We start from the raw sequence: 22,523 nt of genomic DNA, 5'->3' as shown, positions 1-22,523 counted from the left end.
GCTCGCGCTATTAAAATATTAAATATCAAATCAACACTTTAATGGTGTCCGACACCGGGGCGGAACGGGGGGGGGGAATATATTAACTCTGCAATAGCCTCTGCAGGGTCGGGGAGGGGTCGGAGGGGGGGGGGGGCACACGCACCACAAAGGCTCTGCAGGGCCAGGGGGCTGTTCCTGACCCTGGGAATTGGGAACAGCAGGACCAGGGTGGCTCTTCCCGACCCCAGGAATATGGAACAGCAGGGATGGGAGTGCTGTTCCTGATCCTGGGAACGGGGAGCAGATCACGAGACACAAAGGCGATGTAAGGAGTCCTCCAGCCACAGCACAGGGAATCTCCTCCCTCCCCCCTGAGTCCGGATTTCCACAGCTGCATTCCCCACGGAGCGCTGGGAGAGGCCGGGGACGTTCCCGCCGTGGAGCACGTTTGGCCTTTGCAAATAAATGCAAATACATTCCTGGAGCGCAGTCATTTGGCAACAGTAGGAGCAAGCAATATGCTTGGAGAACCGATTTCCACGGGCCCACTGCACACTCTTCCTTCTCGGGCAACAACAGACCATTGGCAGCGTTCTGGAAGAGACAAACACAAAGTCTCAGGGGCAGGATCCCTTTGGGAGCAGGATCCCTTTGGGAGCAGGATCCCCTCAGGGGCAGGATCCCTTTGGGAGCAGGATCCCTTTGGGAGCAGGATCCCCTCAGGGGCAGGATCCCTTTGGGAGCAGGATCCCTTTGGGAGCAGGATCCCCTTAGGAGCAGGATCCCCTCAGGAGCAGGAGTCCCTCAGGAGCAGGAGCCCCTCAGGAGCAGGTTTGTGTTAGGGGTAGGATCCTCTCAGGGGCAGATTTCCCTCAGGGGCAGGATCCCTTCGGGAGCAGGATCCCCTCGGGAGCAGGATCCCCTCAGACCAACACAGCGGTGCCTGACTGAGGGTTTAAAGCCCCTGCGCCACAAAAAACGGCCAGAAAGGAGCCAATTCCCAGCCCAGCACAGTGGACACACAATTCCTGATCTTCCCTCAGTGCTTCTGGTCTTTTTGTAGCCCAACCATCTGCTTGTACACAGAAACTTGCTCTTAAAGGATCAGTTTTGGTACCAAGAATGACATTTTATGCTTTAGCACGGAGGAAGAACATCCAACATGTCAACAGTTGTCTGTGGAGCAGAAGCCCAAGGCAGCAGCTTTGTTTTCCATCATGTTTTCCTTTGTTTTCTATCCCCTTCCTCAGGTCCATGGCACGTCCTTGGAGGCAGCTGGGGAGCAGCTCAGCTCCTCCACACATTCCATGTGTCCATGCTGCCCGCGGGGACAGGCTGCAATAACCCTCCCAAGCGGCTGAGCTTCATTTTGCAGCTTTAATCCCGTTCCCAGAGCTCAGGAAAAGAATTCTTGACAAATGGTCCCACATAGCAGCATTGTTGGGAAGATCTGAGGCGACTGTGAAGGATCCCTGGCACCAGGAGTGCGCCTGGAACCCCAGCTGAGCTACAAAAATCACACAAACCAAGCGCTAGTCCCGGAGCAACGCAGGCGGACTTGCCCAAATCCCAGAATTAAGTAAACAGGGTCTTACCTGGAAATCATTAATTTTCTTAGTGAGATGATGACGTGTTCTGAGTCACCTGGAAGAGCCCCAAAAGAGAAGGGTCAGCTCTGAGACAGCATTCCCCAGGGAAGGGGGCAGGGACATTCCCGGCATTCCCCAGAGAGGGAACCCAAACTCCCGGCTCTTACCTGCAGGTGACCTTTGAGATTGGCTGGTGTTTTATAATCCCCCTTCAAAACCTGTGGGAAAGAGAACCTGGAGTGACCCCCTGGGGCAGTGGCTCAGGAGTGGGGCTGGAATGACCTTTGGGTCACTTCTATCAGCTATTCCCAACCTTCCCAGGGAAACAGCTGCACCTTGAGTGCTCTGTCCAGCTCTGGGCCCCTCTCTCCAGGACAGATATTGAGGGGCTGGAACGTGTCCAGGGAAGGGAATGGAGCTGGGGAAGGGCTGGAACAGCAGGAGCAGCTGAGGGAGCTGGGAAAGGGGCTCAGCCTGGAGAAAAGGAGGCTCAGGGGGGACCCTGTGGCTCTGCACAACTCCCTGACAGGAGGGGACAGCCGGGGGGGGTCGGGCTCTGCTCCCAGGGAACAGGGACAGGAGAAGAGGGAACTGCATCAAGCTGTGCCAGGGGAGGGTCAGGTTGGGCATCAGGAGGAATTTCCTCATGGAAAGGGTGCTCAGGCCTTGGCAGGGGCTGCCCAGGGAGGTTTGGAGTCCCCATCCCTGGAGGTATCCAAGGAAGGGCAGGACACGGCACTCAGAGCTCTGGGCTGGGTGACACGGTGGGGATCGGGCACAGCTTGGACTCGACAGTCCTGGGAGGGCTTTTCCAACCTAATGACTCTGAATTCTGTGATTCTGTCATTTTCCCTGTGTGAGCCTGTTTCCCCCCTGCTCTTTCCTGATCTGGTTCAGGAGCTTCCCCTGCTCCATGAGCCCCTGGCCTGTCCCCCCCATGGCAGTGCCACTCACTCTGTGCGTGTTGTTGACAACCAGGGGGTCGGGGTGGCCGTAGTTGGGGGGGTTGGCGTAGGGGTCGTAGCCGAGCCTGGCGAGCATGGGAGCGATGTGGGCCATGTCCTGCAGCACATCCCCCGGGATGTGCCCAATCCATTTGGATAACGCCTCCATGTTCACCGGCTTGATCACCTGGTCTGTTGACCTTTCTATCCTGGGGAAAATTAAGGAAAATACAAAAGACAAAACGGTTGGATTTCACGCACGTGCTGGTCTCGCACAGAACTCGCTGCCACCTCCACAGAGAACCACAGCATGGGGCCTTAAAACCCAACCCACTCCACTCCCTGCCATGGGCAGGGACACCTTCCACTAACCCAGGTTGCTCCAAGTCCTGTCCAACCTGGCCTTGGACACTTCCAGGGATGGGGCAGCCACGGCTTCTCTGGACAACCTGTGCCAGGGCCTCCCCACCCCTCACAGGGAAGAATTTCTTCTGTGTATCTCACCTAAATTTTCTCCCCTTAAGTTTGAACCCTTTCCCCCTTGTCCTGGCACTCCAGTTCCTGATGAAAAGTCCCTCTCTGGCTTCCATTCAGGTACTGAAAGGTGCTGTGAGGTCTCCACACAACCTCCTCTTCTCCAGGCTGAACGGCTCCAAAGTCCCTTCCACGCAGAGCAAAGCTCGTCACCTGCCAGGGCCACTTGGGGCAGAGCCAGGGTGGGGCACAGCGGGGCAGCCCTGTCCCCTCACAGCCCTGCTCTGGGAAAGCAGATCCTGGCAGGGGGTTCCACAGCCCCAGAGGCTGGGTCCTGCAGTTTAGAATCATGGAATCATTAGGGTTGGAAAAGCCCTCTAAGGCCAGTGAGTCCAACCATTCCCCCAGCACTGCTAAGGCCACCACTGCCCCATGTCCCCAAGCACCACATCCACACAGCTTTTAAATCCCTTCAGGGATGGTGACTCTACTGCTGTCCTGTTCCAATGCTTAACCACCCTTTCAGGGAAGGAATTTTCCCTATTATCCAACCTAAACCTCCTCTGGCCCAGCTTGAGGCTGTTTCCTCTTTTCCTACAGGAGGGATCCATCCTGCACTGGGACAGGGGGTTTTACCAGGACACCTCTGCTTATTACAGGAAAACAACTGTAAGATGTGTGGGCTGTAGCACAGATACACCCCGTGACCCCTTTGAATATTCAAAACCTGATCTAAGCAACCTGGACTAATTTACTCTGAGTAAACAGGGAAGCAGAGCTGGCTGCACTCCCAGGGCAGCCCGGAAAACCAGAGCAGCTGCACATCCCCCTGTGGCTCCTGTGCCCTCACCACCGGGGCGCCAGCAACTGATGGAGACTGGGATAATTCCCTTACATCGCTGATTAAATTTTGCTAAGCCTGACTTAAGCCTCCATTTAGAAAAGAAAAAGCATTGAAAGAGGAAAACAAAGTGGGAGAAGGTAAACCGCCCCCCCCCAAGGAGAGATCAGGAGGGAGTGCTGGGTGTGCCTCCACCGAGCAGGTATTGCTTTTATTCTGCAATACCAGCCCCACACCTGGCAAGAACTGCTGCTCATCATCATTAGCAGCACAAGTAATCACACCAAGGAAGCATCTGAGGACGGGTGGAGAAAGAGGCATTAAAGAGCTCACGTTTCAGAGCAAGCAGTTCTTTGCAAATTAGACTGAAATAATTTCTGCAGTGTCAAGAGAGATTAACCAGTCACTTGCTCCTGAAATCCTTGCTTGACAAGCTGTTCTGTAGAGTACAACAGATTGGGAGCATTAAAGCCATCTCTTACTCGGGAACACAAACCCCACTGCAGCACAATGTGCTGTCCCTCCTCCCCCAAAGTCACACACAAACACCAGCACCGCGGCTCTGCCCCCAGCTTTAGCCTTGTGTAATGAAAATACTCCTCGAAAAGCTGAGGAAGAAGCCAAGACTCACTTGGAAAGGGACACCCCACCAGGCTTCCCGATGAGCTCCTCGTGGTGCAGCACTGTGTCGCTCCAGGAGATATCCAGGAACCTCATGATGTTGTGCATGGACTGCTCGGGGTGCAGCACCAGCTGCTCGTAGTAGACAGGCAGGCAGCGGGCGCGGCCGATCTCCAGGCACTGGGAATACATCACCTCGATGGCCTTGTTCCACTTGGTCAGGCAGTCCCGGTAGCTGTTCAGGTCGAAGCCGGCGATCGTCACCTTCCGCGTGATCATGGAGTGCACCGAGGCGCGCCCGTCCCGCACCATCAGCAGGAACTTGGAGTTGGGGAACAGCCGGGACAGGTACACGGAGGACTTGAGCGTGAAGGGGTCCTTGTTGCACAGGTACCTGGCGGGCTCGCCGTGCTTGGCGATCACTTCCAGGATGAAGGCCTGCATGGCCGCGTCCAGCACCTGGTCCGTCACCCCCGCCTCGTCCAGGCGCATCTTCTCGCGGCCGGACTTGGACCAGGCCTGGCGCATGGCCAGCACGCGGGGGATGATGCGGGTCTCCTCCCCGCAGCGCACCTCGGGGTGGGCATCCAGCATGGCCCTCATCAGCGTGGTGCCGCTGCGGGGGACGCCGCCGATGAAGATCAGGGGCATGTCCTTGCTGTACCGGTACTCCACGTGGTTGGCGTCCACCATGACCAGCTCCTCGTTCTCGGGCCTCATCAGCCTGTGCCTCCTCTCGCTCAGGACCTGCTGGCACTCCAGGACCTGCTGCCCGAGGTGCAGGGTCACCATCAGGGCCACCACCGAGCCCAGCAGCAGCAGCACCCTGCGCATGGTGACCCGCATCCTGCTCTCCTGGGCAACAGGCTGGGGGCTTCAGCTCTCTGCTAGCGAGTGTCCAACCCCACGGGCATCTGCAAGAGAACAGCAGAGTCAGAGCAGCGGGGCCAGCCCTGCCCCGGTGGGATGCTGACACCAGCCCAGGATTTCATCACCTCCTTCACTTACCAGCACCTCCTGGGCTTGGTGCCTTACACCCAGCAGGTAATTAAAGTCTGCCTCAGCGCACACCCAAAGAGATAATTTCTGCGCTGTTTGTTTTCTCAGAAAACATGGGTTTACAGCTGCAGCAAAGCTCCAGGAACGTTTTGGAGAGGAGGGGCCCTGTATACTCAGGGACTCCTGAAAACAAAATCTTTACAGAGAGACTGCTCCATCCCAGATGAAGCCCAGGCCCTCGCTGAGGTTATTCCTCCCAAATCCAAGCCAGCACTCCAGCACCGCTCACCTCTCAGCCACCTGCATCCTCTCTACATTTTGTTTAGCTTAACCCTGTGGTCACAGGGGAGGGAGAGGCTGAAATAAGAGAAAAACAAAAGCCTCTCATGCCAGCTTTAAGGGTCTGAGTAAGGAGAAGCCGTTAGAATGAAACACTCAAAAATTCAACCATCTGAGAGTGAACAGCCACACGCAGCGTTCACCACCCTGCTCTGCCTTGGAGACTGACCTGACGGAAAAATCCGTGAAACTTCATCTGGCACCAAGACTTTTTGGGGTTTTCCACGGCTCAGCAGGACATCCAGCAGGAAGGCTGCAGCCTCTACGAGTGCCCAGCTCCGCTGCGTGCCCCGGAGGGACTCCCGGGAATGCTGGCACCGCTTCCCACCCCCTCCCCCCGTCCGCCCCAGTTGTGAGTGCAGGTTTTGCAATCCTCCCCTGGGCTCACCCCAGGATTTCCAGCTCTTTGAGATTATGTGGCTGGGGCAGGAGCTGAATGGAGTGGAAGGAACGGGCCGTCCATGGATTCTGTTTTGCTGACAGGCCAAAGAACCGCTCCAGAAAAGCGTTTTCTCCTCTCCACGAAGGAACACATTGTGTAGTGGCCATGAGGAGCAGGGAGCAGGCAGGAGAGCCTGGAGCTGGGAAGCTTCCCTGCTCCTGCCCCCCCTGCCAGGCACTCAGGGACTCGCTCTGCTCCCCTCTTCCTGCCCCTGACATCCCACTCCACCATCCCAGACTGCTCCCACCGGCTTTTATCAACTCCTGCCCAGGCAGTGCCTCTGTGCCAGCCCAGGGATGTCCTTCCCCAGCCCAGCAGCACAGCAACATCACCACCAAAACTAATTTTGTGGCTCTTTACTCCCTGGTCCACCCTGACCAGCTGCTTGGTAACATACCAAAGCTAAACAGCCTCAGCTGCATCCCCAGGTATGAGATAAAGTGGGTGGATTTGCTGGGATGTAGATCAGAGGGACACCCAACAGCTCTGGCATTTTTGCAGCACCAAGCAGAGTCAGAGCTATTAACAAGACAAGTGCTGCTCCTTCCTGCTCTCTTCATCTGCTTCAGTCATGTAAATAGATTCAAATGTTCACCCCGAAATAATTGCAAATGCCACAAGACCCATTTCAATGGATGGCAGAGGAGCAGGCAGGATTTAGGGCCAACTGGAATAATTAGGGCGATGCAGACCAAGACAGGCTAATTAGCAGCAAAGGCTGCAGCGTGAAAGGAGGCTGGAGCACAGAAGTGCTCTGTTCTCCAGGAGAACCAGCTGACAGGGAGCAGTTCCCACCGAGATGCTCCAGCAGCTCCGGAGGGAACAAAGGGACTCTCATGTTGTGTGCGATGGGAGGGTGGCTGGGGCTGCCAGCTGTGCCAGGGGAGGCTCAGGTTGGACACCAGGAGGAATTTCCCCATGGAAAGGGTGGTCAGGCATTGCAAGGGGCTGCCCAGGGAGCTTTGGAGTCCCCATCCCTGGAGGTGTCCCTGGAATGCCTGGACGTGGCACTCAGTGCTCTGGGTCGGTGACAAGGTGGGGATCGGGCAAGTTAGACTTCAAGATCTGGGAAAGCTTTTCCAACCTGAATGATCCTGGGATTCTGTGTGTCCCTGGGGACCACCCTGCCTGTCCAGCAGGCAGAGGCACAGCCCCCACTGCTCCCACCCAACGCCACCAGCATGGAGAAGCTCTCACTCCGTGTGGGGACTGGGAAAGACAGGAGCATGGCTTCTCCCCACTGCTGAGCTCTGGACTCTGGCTCTGCCCCTGCACAGCAGCCCCCGGCCTCGGTAGGGCTGGAATGGGACAAATTTCTCTGTTGGGATCACCCTGGGATCACCTCAATGTGCTGGGAGGGCTGAACAACATCCAGAGCATGACTGGCCGCGGGCAACCACAAACGGCCCAGCTGGTTCTCAGCTTTTTCGTGCAATTCTCCACTGAGAATTTCCTAAAATTTATGGTACTCATTAGTCTGTGAGGGAAGAGGGATGGGTCATTTCCTCCCCAGCAGACACTGTGCTGGAATCGTGGTGTAATTAGGTGCAGGGCTGTCTGAGCAGAGACAGCCCTTCCAGAGACAACACCCCTGCAGATGCCCACGCTGGCTCTGAGAGCTTCCCACTCCAGCAGGAACTAGGCAGCTCTCAGGGGCTACTCTGGCACATCATGGCAGGGAATGGTGACGTGGGAGCAGAAATCAGAGCGCCATGAGTAACCCAGGGGTGAAGCCCCTGAGTGCAGCTCGGGCACAGCAGGACAGAGATGGGAGCCAGGGCCAGGAGCTCTGTCCCTGGCCAGCATCAGAGCAAGGCTGGCACCCAGAGTGTGAGGGAGGATGGGAACCAGTGGGGAAGTGACAGCAGAGTGACAGGAGGTCCTACAGGCAGCAAGTCTTCCCTATTCCCATGCTGTTGAACAAGGCTTACACTGTGTCCTGCCAGCTTGTGAAAGCAACACAGGATCAAGGGGGCACCAGTGGTGGTGTGGACAGATGTGCAACATCATCAGACAGATGCGCAGCAGCCACCCAGCATCCCAGGGGAGCCACACATCCAGCTGCTTGCTCTTACCTTCCCCCCGTAAGGTCATTGTGCTGCTAGTGGAGCTTCATGCTGAAACCGTGGCCACCAAAACACCTGCTGGGGAAGAGAAGCCACAATGTTGGTTTGTTTTTTTAGCACACACATCTGCTCTCCTCCTCAGCACCTTCCCCTCCTGCCCACAGCCTCCTCCCAGGAGCCCCAGGTGGTCCCAGCTCACGGTCAGTGCTGAGAGCTGGACTTGGCACACCTGCCCTGAGACACCAGCCACAGCCAAGCCAGGACACACAGGAGGGAAGCAGCAGGCCAGCTGCTCTTTTAGGAAATGCAGCCTCCTGGAAGGAAGAGGCCTCAGGGGGGACCCGAGCAGCCAGGGTGTTTAAAGCCCTGGGGGGGATGACAATCCAGCTGGGAACAATTCCAGCACACACCGACCAGCACAGCAGCCTTGCCCAGAGGAAGCAGCTCCAGACTCGCCTGTTGCAAATGCTGAAATCAGGCACCAGTCAGACGATGACCAGAGCCCCCAAAACAGTGACAGTGAAAGGAGACAGAGCCCAGAGGACCTGCAGGCCTGGCAGGACCTCCTGGCTGCAGCCCAAGGAACAAAGCTCTCTCCAGCCTTACCACCTGCCAAGACAGCAGCACGGGCCCCTCGCAGCATGGAAATCACTCCAGGTTGGGAACCAGGTTGGGACACTGGGCTTCTCACAAGGACTGCTCCATGCCAGGGAGCCCAGCAGCCTTGGCTGAAGCTGTCCTGCAAGCACAGAGCATCCTGGGGACAGTCTGGGACACAGAGCTGCAGCAGAGCACCCCGAGGAGCCAGGACTCAGTGGGATCACGGGATGTCACTCTGCTCCCAGGATCACAGCATGGACATGCGATCATCGTGGGGTCACTGCTGCTGGGCCCTTCCCAGTCAGCTCCCCCTGGCTGCACAGCAGGTCCTGGCCTTGGAGGATGTTCCTGAGAACATTTCCAGTGGTGACACTAATGGCGATTCCAGCCACCCGAGTCTCCTCTCCCGCCACTGAGTGTCACTGGCCCCTCCGCCTCAGCCCTGAGGAGAAACCAGAGGGAAACTCCACCCAGCATGAACTCTGCAAGGGCTTATCCGCAGTGCAGGCGCTTCCCTGCGAGGCTTCCTGCTCAGCCTGGCCTCCATGGACTGCAGGATTCCAGCTCCAGACCAGGCTGAGGCTCCACGGAGCAGCAGCCGCATCCCTGGATGCGCTTCTGCAGTGCCACGAGCGCTGAGGTGCAGGGACAGAGGTGGTTTAACAGCCAAGCCGAGTCACCCCACTCCGGAAACAGCTCCAGCTCCAGCCGTGCACAGACACACGGACAGACACACGGACACACACTTGTTTGCAACTTCCTTCCTGATGCTGCGCAGGGCGTCACCGCCAGCTGGGCTCCAACAACAGCTCCGACCAAAACCCCGAGCAAAACCCCCGAGTGAAACCCCTGACCTCGGCACCTGCGCTGGGATCGGGTGAAAACCACCCCCGGAACAGCCCCTGTGCAGGCCCAGCACCCTCAGCAGTGAGGAAACACCATTTGTTAAAGTGTTACAAACAACCACAAAACCAGTTTCTACGAGAAGCCCCATATGATCAAAAGCTGCCTTTTTCTTTAAGCCATTCCCAGAAATGATTGTCATTAAGTGCAGCCTCCCCAAAAGACATAGGTGTGGCCTGGAAAATTTGAGCTCAATTTGTTGGTGCTTAATAGAAGGATGAGGATCTGCAGGCGCCCTTGTGGCGGAACAGCAGCAGGAACTGTGGTCAGCAAGAAATGTCCCAACATATCCAACTCACATCTTTACGAATCAGCAATATTTAATTACTGAATTGATAGTCTCCAGTTCGTTTACAAAAATAAACACAGCTTGCCTGAGGGCTGCTCTGCTCCATCCCAACCTGAGCTCAGTCCAACGCTGGCACTGCTGATGGCAGCCCTGCTTCTCCTGGATGCTCCTGCTGGCAATTTGTATGGCACGTTTCAAAACACCTGATGACTCCCAGGTATCTCTCTTAGCAGGACTGGGATGTGGCGAGCATGGAACACGGAACATGGGGCATGGGGCCAGCCCCAATCTCCACCAGGAGCCCACAGAGGCACCACGGGGGTGGCTGCGGTCAGCGAGTGCAGCGTCAGCCCTGTTGCACAACCTCCAGCTCGTGCTTCTCCACCCCAGCACTTCACGGACCAGGATTGATCCTAAGGGACAGCGGGAGCAGGGTCCAACCCACCTACCCCAATGGTGGGACAGGGGCTCTGCACCTACTTGTGCTGCTGGTGAGACACAGCCCGGAGCCTCGGAGAGGAGATGTGAAAATGAAGATGCAGCACTCAAAAAAAACCCCCACAACAAAAAAGAAGCTGCCGTCAGCCACCATGTGGCTGAGAGCAGGACGGGTTTGGTGACTAAAACTGAAGCTGCACTGCAGGTCATGAACTCAGAGCATCCACTGAACAGAGGTCAATCCCAGTGAAAACACAAACCAAATGCCAGCAAAAACACCTGGGGTTTGGAGCACTTTGGAGTTCTGTGTCCCTTAGAAAATCCCCAAACAGCACTGACAGCCCTGTGGTTTACACTTGCACCGCCGCCATCATCCCAGGGAAAACTAACAGTCAGAAGAGTTCAGGGATGAGTGTTCAAGCAGCAACCTCAGCACCCAAACCACACAGAGGCTGCTCCAGCTGCATCTTAGCACCCAACGGACTCAGGGGGCAAAGGGGAATTTATTCTCACTGCTGAGTACCTAGAAAAATAAACCAACAGAACCTGCTGCCCCGAGGATTAAGCTTCAAACACCTTCTGGCTCAGAAGAGCCTGCAAAGTGAGAGCCCTGAGCCACATCACCCATTCCAGCCGAGCATCCCTACCCTGCATCCCACAGAGCCCAGCCAGGGATACGGGCACTGTGTGCCAGCCGGCTCCAACAGGCTCTAAATCACGTCAGCAGAGAATCCACAGACATCTCACAGCACAAACTGTGGTTTATCTGGACAGGACTGTTTAACAGGACCGTTGGTTTATCGCCTCAAGGCTGTTATGATTAGCAAAACGTTTTATTATCCTGCTCAGTGCTGCAGTTTTCCTCAAACAATAAAAATCCCACCCATTTCCAGTAACTCCCCTCTGCTCATCCCTCGTTCCAAGCACAGCAATGACATTTTATCGTCATTTTATCGGCATCCACCCTGCCAACCTCACAGGGCAGCAGCCTTCAGCTCAGAGTGGCTGATTAATTATAGAATGCCCAAGGGGAAAGCTGCTGGCAGGAGACAGGGATGGAGGCACCTACCCACTCCCCAGCACCTGGCACTGTGCCCCCGCACCGCAGCAAGGCTCCAGCACGTCAGACGTGCTCGTGCTGAAACAGGACACGAGCTCTGCACTTCAGAGGGAGCTCCTGACTTTTAACTAACCCACAGAGCTTCATCCTCCCTTAATTACTCTGCAGTTGCTGCCTCAGGGGAACAAAGGCAAAGCCAGTGCAGGTGCAACTGAAGGGACAGTGATGCTCCCACGCTGGCTCCCCTTGTGCCCTGACCAGTGACTCCACTGCCCCGCTGTCCCCATAGAGCTGGAGGAAGGGCTCTGGGAAAGCACTGACCTGTCCCCCAGCTCCTCTTGCTCAGGGAAGCTGTGGCTGCCCCATCCCTGGAAGTGCCCAAGGCCAGGCTGGACAGAGCTCTGAGCAACCCAGTCTAGTGGAAGGTGTCCCTACTCATAGAAGACCTTTAAAATCCTTTCCAACCCAAACCATTCCATGATTCCGTGATGATTCTATGATTCCTCTCCATGCCTCTGAGCAGGTCCCTCCAACTCCCATCCCTCGCCTGGGCTATGTCCTGGGGATCCCCACAGGAGAGGGGCACAGTGCAACGGGAGTCTGAGGCTGCAGCCCCCGTGCTCACTCACCACACTTGATGCAAACACAGCTCTTCCCTCGCAAAACTGCACCAATAGTCCCTGCAGGAATGTGGGTGTGCTGAGGTAACAGGTATTGGTGTAAGGGAAGAGTTAAACAAAGACCACTGCCAGCAGCAGCAGTATCTCTCTGGACAGCGTGTACCTGAGACAGAACTGGAGCAATGAGTTATTACCTCTACTTCAACATAGAACAGGACACTTTTCTCACTGTACTGGCCATGGCTTTGGAGAGAACAACAGAAGAGGACAGATTTTTTGTAGAACTGTAAGTCTGCAAGCTGTAAGCAAAAAAAAAGCTCTTAGGAGTAGTATACTAATGCTTCCGGATAAAACCTTAAGATTCTCTCGCATCTCTGCTGGTGTGTCTCATCCCTTCATGTACCACACGGGCAGTCAGAGCCTGCAATACAACAGGGAGAAAGGGAAGCCAGAGGAACTGCCAGAAAAAACACTAAGTATCTTCAAAAAATATTTTCCCAATCCACACGCCAAACCCTAAGTCTCAACAAGCTCCATTCTTGCACGCACAAACATCAGGATCTGCAAATAAAAAGTTGTTTCTGCAAGACAAACCCCAAAACCTCAAATTTGCTTAAGAAACAAAATCAAAGTGTTTTATTTCCCCATGCAGCAGCAGCAGCAGCCCCAGGGCTGGAGGCACAGCCTGAGGGCAGGGAAGGGCAGCAAGGATGGAGGTGCCGCTGCTCACCCTGCATGCAGGGAGGGGAGAGGGGACACTGCTGCACCCCCCATCCTCCCCAGCTCCTCTACTCGTTCTTGTCCTGTTTCCTGCAGCTCCTCAGGAACACAGTCCTGAGCACGGACCAGCCCCAAGATCTCCAGCAACACCCAGCCATGCCCGGCACAACAGATGCCATAACAGCAAGCATTTGGTGTTTCACAAAGCCAGAAACTTCGGGAAGCACCAGCACGCACTTCAGCAACGTGTGAGTTCGTGGCCTCCCACTCCCAGCCCCAGCGAGGACGGGCAATGACTCCCCACAAGCCCTGGCATGGGAGAAGCCCTTGTGAAACCACCGATGGAAGGAACGGAACCGGGTCCTTCCGAGACTGTGCCGCTGCTGCCTCGTCAGCCAAACCACCGTGCGCGGCACATCCGAGCGCCTTCCTGTCTGCACGAGCCCAGCTGCGAGCCCTGCTCCTCCTCTGCGGCCACTTGCATCTGCAAACGCTGGGCCACCAAGGCCTGGGCTCAGTGTCCCTCCCCTGCACGGTGCCCATGCCCTGAATGCCACCCGGCCACGCTGGCCTGCAGCCAGCTGTGAGCACAGCTGCCCGGGGGTGGGCTGGCTGCTCTCCCACCCCCCTCGCAGCTCAGCCACTGCCAACAACAGCCACTCACACCGCAGGATCCCTCCCAGCACCAAGCAGGAACAGGAGTGCTGGAAAAGCTTCCCCTGCCCCAGCATGGCAGCCTGCGGCTCCAGAGCCAACGTGCCCGTGGCCATTCCTCCGTGGAGAAGCACCTGGATGCTTCAGCCCCTTCAGAGCCCCCAGTCTCAGTCTGGGGTCACTGGGAATGTGCAGTGGGAAGCAGCTGCTTGCTTCACTTCCGAGTGCTGCACGTTGAGCAACCCCCGCTGCTGCTCTTGTTTGCTGTCCCTGGGAGAGGATAAGTGGCTCCTGCAGCAGGGCCAGCCCTGGCCCACCCTCCTGCCTGCACCACAGCCCAGACTGGGGATGGAAAGGGGGGGGAAAAGGCCTTGAGAGAGGATTTCTTTGAGGAATTCTGGAGACAGACAGGGCACTAGAGGCTTGGAAAATGGAGCGAACCAAAGCAGGCAGCCAACACCAGGGCAAGCTTCTTCCGCGTTCTGCGGAATCCGGAGGGAAACGTGCTCGGCCGAGGCACGAGGCTGAGGTTCCTCAAGGCATCACAAATTCATCACAAGGCGCATCTGTATGGTGCCAAATAAAACCACCTGCTGGGGGTTTGTTTTCTCTCTCCAAAAATCTTCTTGACAGTCCCTGCATTTTAACAGCGCTCCTGCCATCCCACACATCCCCAAAGGCTCAGCGTATCCGTAATGCAAACTGCCTTTGGAAAAATCTCCTTAAAATAGTGGCAGAAATTACTAATACAGTTTGTAAAACCTACAGGCAGAGGACGGCAGTGGCACGAGCCTGCCCATGCTGGTGAGCCCACCAGTGTCCTGTAGAGACCCCCAGGCCCCAGCCTGGCACATGCCCCCACAGTGAAGCCCCCAAATTCCAGCTGCTGCGGGCGATGCTGGGGAGGACACGCACAGTGCCCAGTTCAGCTGCTGTCCCCCACATTCCGGGCTGCCTCCCCCATGTGACTCTGCTCAGATCCTGGGCTCCCTACGGGCTCTGCAGCACAGCTGCTCCCTCGGTGCCACACGCAGCAGCCTCGGGGCATCAGCTGCAGCGGGCACGCGATGGCAAACCCCGCTCGCAGGCGCCTGTGTTGGCACTTGACAGCTCCCCACGAGCACACTGCAACATTCCCACAAAACACACGGCCAGCCTGGAAACCTGCTAGGACCAATCACTCGGATCTCCCCACTCACCCCTTGCTCCTGCCCGAGCAGGAGGGAGCAGCACGGCTGTGCTGAGGGGGGACTCGCCTCCCAAAATTGAGTCCAAGCAGCCAGCGGGGCTTGGCAGAGGGAAGAGTCTGAAGGGGTTTGAAGCTGTGAGATGATCTTTGGACAGAGCCCGAGCATGCAAACAAACACAGTGAGGGACAGAGCAAAGGCCTCTGTGATGCAAACCATCCCCTGCCTGCAGAGGAGGATGGCCCTGCTCACGCTGCCGGCCCTGGGGACATGGTGCTGGCAGTGCTGGGAACTCCAGTGCCAGCACCTCCAGCCACGAGTCCCAAGGAGCTTGAGCTTCCTATGGACAAAGTGTGGATGCCACATCCCTGCCACGCAGGGCACTGCCAATAACAGATGGGAGAGTGCCAGTGCTTTGGGTGGGCTGTGAGTTGTCACTGCAGCTGCTCAGGAGCCCGTCTGCACCCCTGCCAAGGGACCTGCATCCGACAGCCACCCCGACCTCAGTGCTGCCAGCACCTCTCGAGCCTCAGCAGAGGCTGACACTGCCCGAGACCCACAGGTGCAGCTTCTCACTGGGCTCCCACCTACCCAGACCACCACACTCATCCTGGTATAGGAGGGCAGTCCCAACCCTGGCTGAGCTCTGGGCACCTGGACAGATGGACAGCCCCAGCGCCTGGGAGCCTCTGTGTACAGCTCGGGTTATGGGGGCACAGCTTGGTGCTGGGCTGCCAGAGGGGTGCCATGGGAGCAGCGAGAGGGGGCCGTGTGCCAAAGGGCAGAATGGGAGAACAAAGGTTTGAGGAGCACCCTGCACCGAGCACCTTGTCCCACCTGCCGTGCATCCTGCACTGTGTTCTGTGCACTGAGCACCCCGTGGCACCCTCAGCACCTCCTGCACTGCACTGAGCACCCTGCACCCAGCACCAATCGCGAACTCAGCACTGAGCATCCTGCCCTGAACACCCTGCACCGAGCATCCTGTACTGGACACCCAGCACTACTCTGAGCATCCTGCCCTGAACACCCTGCACCGAGCATCGCTCTGCGTCCCCAGCACCGAGCACCGTTCCGCTCACCCATCACCGCCCGGTGTCCCCAGCACCGCACACCCAGCCCCGTTCTGTGTCCGCAGCACCGAGCACCGTTCCGCTCACCCACCACCGCTCGGTGTCCCCAGCACCCCCCCGCACTGCGCACCGAGCATCCCCCGCCGCTCCGCGCCCCGTCCGCTTCGCCCGCGCCACCCACCGAGCCCCGAGCCGGTACCAGGCACCGCCCGCCGGTACCGGCCACGGCCCGCCGCGCAGCCCGGCCGCTGTCACCTGCCAGCCGGCGCGCCGGGGGGGGGGGGGACACACGGCAAGGGCACACGCGGTGCCGGTGCCGGGCCGGGCCGGGCCGCTCCCCCCCGTTCCCCCCGGTGCCCCCCGCACTCACCGGGGCCGCCGCCGGCCCGGAGCGGCGCGAGACGCGGCGACGTCACGCGCACGCGGGGCCGGGATCCCCGCCCGCCGCTCCGCGCCTGCGCCGCGCGCGCCGGGCACCGGGCGGCACCGAGCGGCACCGAGCGGCACCGGGCGGCACCGGGCGGGACCGAGCCCGGACCCGAGCTCGAACCCGTCCCCGTGCCGGTACCGGCCGTGGCCGCGGAGCCGTCCCCGAACGCTCCGCAGCGCCCTGCCCGCGGCCTCACCGTTATTCCCGGTCCCCACCCCCGTCCCGGTGCTGCCCGTGTGCAGCGCCCGGCAGCGCTGCCGTCACTGCTGTTGCTGTAATTAATCACCGCCGTCGCTAATTAGCGGCGTGGGAGCGCAGGGAAATGTCACCCCGAGGTGCTCCACCGGGAGGGAACGGGATGGGAAGGGGGAACGAGGCTGCAGGGAAGTGCCCGGTGGGGAGGGGCAGTGTCCGAGGGAAAAAAAAAAAAAAAACCTCCTTGAAAGTGAATTGGTCTTTGATCGACTCCAATTTCGGCTGTTAATTAGTGCCCAGATGGGTCCCACCGGCAGGGACCCAGGACCCCCCGCTGCCCCCCGATCCCGCAGGCGTGGACGGAGCCAGGAGCCCGCCCTGGTCCCGCCGCTCCCGGGGCACCCCGAGCTCCCCAGCTGAGAAGGTCCCCACGGGGGATGGTGGGGTCGGGCTGCAGAGCCTCTGCCACCCCCTTCTCGCACACCGAGGCTCTCCTGTGTCCCAGCCCCAGCGCGGGGAGGTCCTGCATGGGACCCATTCCCTGGAAAAACCACCCTCCACCGTGTCCCACCCGGCTCCAGCGCAAAGCTGGCACAGCCCGGGCAAGCGGAGCCGCGTTCATGCACCACCGACCCCCGAGCAGTTCTAATCTTCTGGTTTTTTTAATTTGCCTCACAAGGTAGAGTACATCCAGGGAATGTGCAATGTACAAGGAAAGTGCTGGGCAGGCGAGCGCGAGGGGAGGCGGGGGTGCCCCACGGGGCCCGGGACTCGTAGCTAGCAGGCGGCACGCTCAGTCGGAGGGCGCGTCGGGGGTGACGAAGGTGCCCTTCTGGTCCCACTGCATGTCCCGGATGCGGCGGATGGACTGGATCTGCGGCTGGAAGGCAGACCACTCGTTCCAGTGTCGGAAGTCTCCGGTCTCAAAGAGGTACTGGTAGCCTCTGTAGCCAGGGTACTGGTACCCGACCCAACTGCGGGAAAAGCAAACACAGAGCACCTGAGCGGGGTCGGCCGCTCCAGGCTCTGGCTGCAGCCAGGGTGCGCTCAGGGGGCCATCAGGGCCTCCTTGCGCTGGGCACCAACCCCTGGGGGACGGGCTGTGCCACCAGGAACAGCCACATCACTGAAAACAGCCAAACCACCAGAAACAGCCAAACCACCAGAAACAGCCACGCCACCAGAAACAGCCACGCCACCAAAACCAGCCATGCAGCACTTCCTGGCTGCCTGAGAGCCCGTGCGGGTGCTCAGAGCTGCAGCAGTGGGTCAGGGAGGACAGGGAGCCTGGCACGAGGCAGCCGCCGCTGCAGCCCGGCTTACGTTCCACTGGGCACCTGCACGCTGCCCACGCGGTCGCAGAACCCATAAGCCCAGAGGCTGGGCACGTCATCCTCCTGGATTTCCATCTTGTTGCCCTTGAAGTCAGCAGACTCATAGAGGGAGATTTTGTGGTCCTCAGCCTCCTGGGGAAGACAGAGGGAGGGTGCTGGGCGGTGCGGCCGAAGCCCTGGAGCTTTGCTGCAGCAAGGCATCGAGCAGCACGGCCCGGCCCTGGGCAGACCCCACTGGGGCTCTCTGCTCCCCAGCACTCACCATTTTGATGGGACGCATGGACATGAAGCAGTCGCTCCGGTAGCTGCTGGACCAGGTGTCCCAGCGAGGGTACTCGCCCTTCTCCAGGATGAACATCTCCCCACGCATGTTGGCCTGCTCGTAGGCCACCCAGCTGGGGAGAGAGGTCGGCAAAGAGCGGGTCAGGTGCCACCCAGCAGTTCCCCTCCTGCTCAGCCAGCTTGCAGGATGCTGGAAAGGTCTCCAAAAGGGCTGTGGCCCCACCACCCTGCTCCCACTTTTCTCCCAGCCCAGGCACTGTGGCCCGCAAAGAGGCAGCGCTGATCCATGGGCTCCCGGCTGGAAGCTCTCTGATGTGTGTGTGTGTGTCCAAACCTGCAGCAGGCACCAACACTCGCAGCGCTCCTCTTCCTCAGCTGGGGAGCAGCAGGACCCCTGCACAGCCGGTGATCCCCACGTGTTCACCCTGCAGAGTCAGCTCAGGACTCTGCTGTCCCTCCTGCCCCGGCTGTGTACTCCTGGCACGCTCGCATGCCTCGCTGCTCCAGCGCCAGCCAGCTCTGGCACCCGTCCCACTGCCAGCCGTGGGGCTCGCTCAGCTGCAATGTCACCTCTTTAGCAGAGCCACGAGGTGCTGTGGTGCTGGGAATGTCATGGGCTTGGGGCTTCAGAAGCCTCCGACACCACAATAGTCCTGGATTTGCTCTTTCTCCTTTCCCTGCAAAGTATCTCTTCCTGCAGATGCCAGCAGGGGTTTTCCTGCTGGCAGGAGATGTGTTCAGGCACCCCAGTCTGCACAGCCTCAAGCTGACTGCTAAAGCTCAGCCTGGTTGTTTTGCTTTTGTCTTTCCCTAAGTACATTTGTGGGTGCAGAGTCCCATCGGTGCCTCTCAAGAAGCTTCTGAGGACCCCAATGACACCCAAGTTCTCTGTCCTCCCAGTTTCACCCTTTCTATGTCTAGTGCAGCTTCCCAGGTATCACATCTGAGCTCCTTCCAGGCTGCTCCATCTCCCTTTTGTTTTAAGAAGAGTTGGATATTCTGGGTTCCTAATGAAAAAGTCATTCCAGGTGACCACAGATCACCCTCCCAGTCCCTCAAGGATGCTGTCAGGACAAGCCATGTCCTGTGCATCCTCCCCACAGCACTACCAGCCCCCCTGCATTCCTGGGTATGCCGTTTCCAGCTGGGCACGGCGCCGTGGGATGCTCTTTCAACATGGAGATCATCCGTCTGCCCAGTTATCTGCTTTGGGGATCATTTTTGTCCCTGCCTGTGTCAACTGTTCCCACGGCTTTGAGACCTGCCCAGCCCCCTCGTTGCTGCTCAGCTGCCTGGGTGCAGGCGTGTGCCTGTCCCTGCCCACCCCTGCCTGCTCCAGCCTGGGCCAAGGATCCCACCTCATTTCATCTTCTATAAAATCTGCAGGTCCCTTGTATTCCCTGGACAGCTGTGATCTGAGGGACACCTCTCCTGGGCCCTCAGCTTTGCCTCTGGTGCCCTTTGCTTTGCATGTGGCCCTGGCATCCTTCCCACCCATCTCCTCCTGTTCTCCTCGGAGGAGATCCGGGATGCCCGCTCTGCTCCTGTGCTGGCCCTGCTCCGCTCTGCCCAGGCGGCAGGGAAATGCCCCTGCACGTCACATGGTGCCCAGGGTGCCTCCAGGGCTGTGTCCCCACCCGTTGGGGACATCCCGAGGGACACAGCCCCCTCCGTGGCCGGGGTCACTTACGGTCCAGAGGTGACAATGACGCTGCGCACCCCGGTCGAAGCCACGGTCAGCCAGGTTCAGGCACTCGGCAGTGAACTCCATCTGCCTGCCCTGGAAGTTCTCCTGGTCAAAGACGACGATCTGGGGGTGCAAGGAAAGGTTGGATGAGGACAGGCATGCTCAGGGAGGGCAGGCTTGCGCTGTGTGACCCTGCATGCCTGAGCCCACTGCTCCACGTGTCTCCCTTGGCTCTCCAAGCCTTCCTGCAGCTTCTCGGATCTGGTGCCTGCCCAAGCTGAGCTGGGCTCTGTGTGTGAGCAGCACAGGCTGAGCGCAGGCAGGTTCCCCCCGACAGCTGTTCCTGCTCCAAGATGGCCTCATCCTGCCCCTGCTTTTGCTGCTGCCGGTGCCCACACTGGCGGGAAGGAGCTGCTTCTCCAGGTGCTCCATCTGCGCTGTGGCCTTCTCTGCCTGGCACGGTGTCACCGGAACCCTTGCATCGCCCCTCGTGCCCGCCCTGCTGCAGTGCCTTGGTGGCACGCTGACCTGGCATCACTGTGGCAATTCATTGCTGGCCCTGCCACCCCCAGTATCCCCTCCACCACCCCACAGGACCCCTGCATGTAGCGGGTGACCAGAGGGAGCAGGTGGCAGCAGTCAGCCCTGACACCACAGCCCAAGGGAGAGCACTTCCAAAGCCTGTGGTCCCCAACCAGCTGTCCTGGCCAAGGGACCCTCAGACTGTTCCTCCTGCAGCAGCTGCCCAAATCCTGTGCGTGCTGTCGGAGGGACAGAGCAGAGAGGGATGGCATCACCCACCCTTCCACACTCCTTCCCCCAGAACAATCTCCTCCTGTCCAAGAGATGCTGCCCCTGTCCCTCAGCCCGGAACGTGTCCCTGTGCGTGGGGAGCCACAGGGCTTACCCTGAAGGCTTCTGGGGAGGGCTCCTCGCCCTTGCTGTTTGCGACAGGAGCAGGGTCGAGGGATGGAGTTGGCGCAGGAGCCGCCTTCTCCTTCTCATCCGCAGCCTGGCCGGGAGCAGGTTTTGTGGTCTCAGACATCGCGGTGGTGGGCTCAAGTCTGTGACAGGGCACCAGCAGCAGGTTAGAGGGAGGCATGGATATGGGCACCCACAACCCACCCCGGGAATGGGGACTCTCAGTGGGGTGGGTGGGCAGGGCCAGGAGAGGAACCGCTGGAAGGTTCTCCAGCAGGCATAGGCAGGGGGTTCTGCCTTCACCAGGGGGATCACAGGAGGTCCTGGAGTCCACAGTCTCCGTCTGTGATCAGGAGAGCCCTGAGCATGGTCCCAGCACTGTAGGGGTGCCCCGGGATGGGGCCTGGTGCTGTGCCGGGCACCGGGGCCGTCCCGCACGGGGTGCGCCTGGGGCAGCGTGTGGGGGGTGGGAAGGGGACAGCCCTGGTCTGCTGAGGCGCTGCAGCTGGAACCCTGCTGTGGCCCCGCAGGTGAATGTCACCGGCAGCTCCCCGGGGAGTGGAGGGCGGTGGGATGCTGAGCACCGAGATGCTCTCAGACGTGACCACCACAGCGGTGGCCACAGCTTAGACCCTGAGTTTCCCTCTCCCCACCTCGGGTCCGGCTGCAATCCGGTGCCCGGAGACTTTGTCCTCTTACCTGGGCAGCTGCTGCTTCTTGTTGGAGTGAGCGGGCTTGTGTTTCGGGGCGCCGCGAGGCCCCCACTTTATAGCCTGGCAAGGGCAGACCCCCGGGCGGGTGCACAAAGGAACTGCCAGCTCATCAGTGTCTGCGCGGCCGCCCAGTCATCACATCCTGCAAAGCGCTGGGCGAGCTGGAAGCCTCTCCCCGGCCCCGTGCCCAGCCGCTGAACCCAGCACTTTCCTTTGTGCCCCCGGCACAACAGAAGACCTGACCGTGCCACTTTGCAGCGCGCCCGGCACTCGCTGCCCCGCGTGCGGCCGCCCCGGCAGGGCATATATAGCCCTGGCACGGCCCGGCCGGCGCCGGCACCGGCACAGGAACACCTCCCCTGCCCAGCGCCCCGGCCCCGAGCCCGCGGGGACACCCCGCTCCCGTGCCGCTGCCACCGCGGAGGGGGCAACCTCCCCACCGTGCCCGGCCCGCAGCCGCGCTGTGCCCGTTCGTCCCCTCCACACACTGAACCTCTCGCTCTGAATATCACCCCGTGCCCGCAAGCGCCGGCAGCGCTGCCCTGGAGATGCCAGGAAGCGAGACCTGAGCGTTCTGAAATGCTTCAGGAGTTAGGTTTTTTTCCAAACGATGTGTAATCGAAGCTGACGTTTTCCGAACCATCTGAGTGCCTGAAAATGGTGTTTGTTCTCCCTTGGGAATGTCCCTGCTCACTGGCAGGGTTGTTCCTTTGCTTTTTAGCCCGTTTTCCCCGTGCTGCACTCACCCTGTCCCACCCCTGGTTCTGCCACCACCACACTCATGGTGCCAAACCCCATGCAGGGTTTTGGGGCACCAGCTCTGTCTGACTGGTGCAGGGGGGTCGTGGGGTGGCTGGTTGGGGACCTGCTGGCACCAGCCCCTGCAGCAGCTCAGCCTCTGGTGCCACATCTCCCCCACCCCATGGCACCTCGGGGGGACCTTCCCCTGAGTCCCTGTGAGGCTCTGCTCATCTCTTCTCCACCTCCACACCCCTGTCCAACACCCCCCAGCTTCCCGCAGCATCCAGCAGGAGCGGTGCCTCACCCGAGGGTGTGGGGGCAGAGGGCTCAGAGCCCCGTGTGCTGATCCCCTCGTGTGTCACCGAGCAGCGGTGGGATC

At 59.3% G+C, this 22,523-nt stretch overlaps 2 protein-coding genes across 4 annotated transcripts; both read right to left on the bottom strand.

Annotated features, from left to right (window-relative positions):
- Positions 1-26: 26 nt before the first annotated feature.
- On the bottom strand, positions 27-16,279 carry TPST2 (tyrosylprotein sulfotransferase 2). Of its 3 annotated transcripts, none has more exons than XM_048322332.1 (7): positions 16,212-16,279; positions 8,307-8,372; positions 4,462-5,365; positions 2,526-2,724; positions 1,739-1,789; positions 1,578-1,626; positions 27-576 (listed from the first exon to the last, which is right to left on the bottom strand). In XM_048322332.1, exons 3-6 carry the CDS (start codon positions 5,295-5,297, stop codon positions 1,597-1,599), a joined length of 1,116 nt encoding a protein of 371 aa, XP_048178289.1. In that variant the 5' UTR covers positions 5,298-5,365; positions 8,307-8,372; positions 16,212-16,279; the 3' UTR covers positions 27-576; positions 1,578-1,596. The 3 variants fall into 3 exon arrangements, with proteins under 3 accessions (XP_048178289.1, XP_048178290.1, XP_048178291.1); XM_048322333.1 differs by having other exon boundaries at positions 8,307-8,375; positions 16,212-16,272; XM_048322334.1 differs by lacking the exons at positions 8,307-8,372; positions 16,212-16,279 and adding an exon at positions 5,959-6,063.
- An 833-nt stretch (positions 16,280-17,112) lies between these two features.
- Positions 17,113-21,478, bottom strand: CRYBB1 (crystallin beta B1). Its single transcript, XM_048322922.1, is given in 7 exon segments — positions 17,113-17,440; positions 17,790-17,932; positions 18,063-18,195; positions 19,773-19,801; positions 19,803-19,892; positions 20,677-20,833; positions 21,390-21,478. Coding segments are annotated over 6 exon segments (714 nt in total). The 5' UTR covers positions 20,815-20,833; positions 21,390-21,478; the 3' UTR covers positions 17,113-17,259.
- Between the last annotated feature and the right edge of the window lie 1,045 nt (positions 21,479-22,523).

The sequence above is a fragment of the Corvus hawaiiensis genome, chromosome 18, assembly GCF_020740725.1.
Source record: "Corvus hawaiiensis isolate bCorHaw1 chromosome 18, bCorHaw1.pri.cur, whole genome shotgun sequence".
NCBI classification, from domain to species: Eukaryota; Metazoa; Chordata; class Aves; order Passeriformes; family Corvidae; genus Corvus; species Corvus hawaiiensis.
The sequence above is the reverse complement of the archived record's forward strand: the minus strand, read 5'-3'. Positions and strand labels throughout refer to the sequence as shown.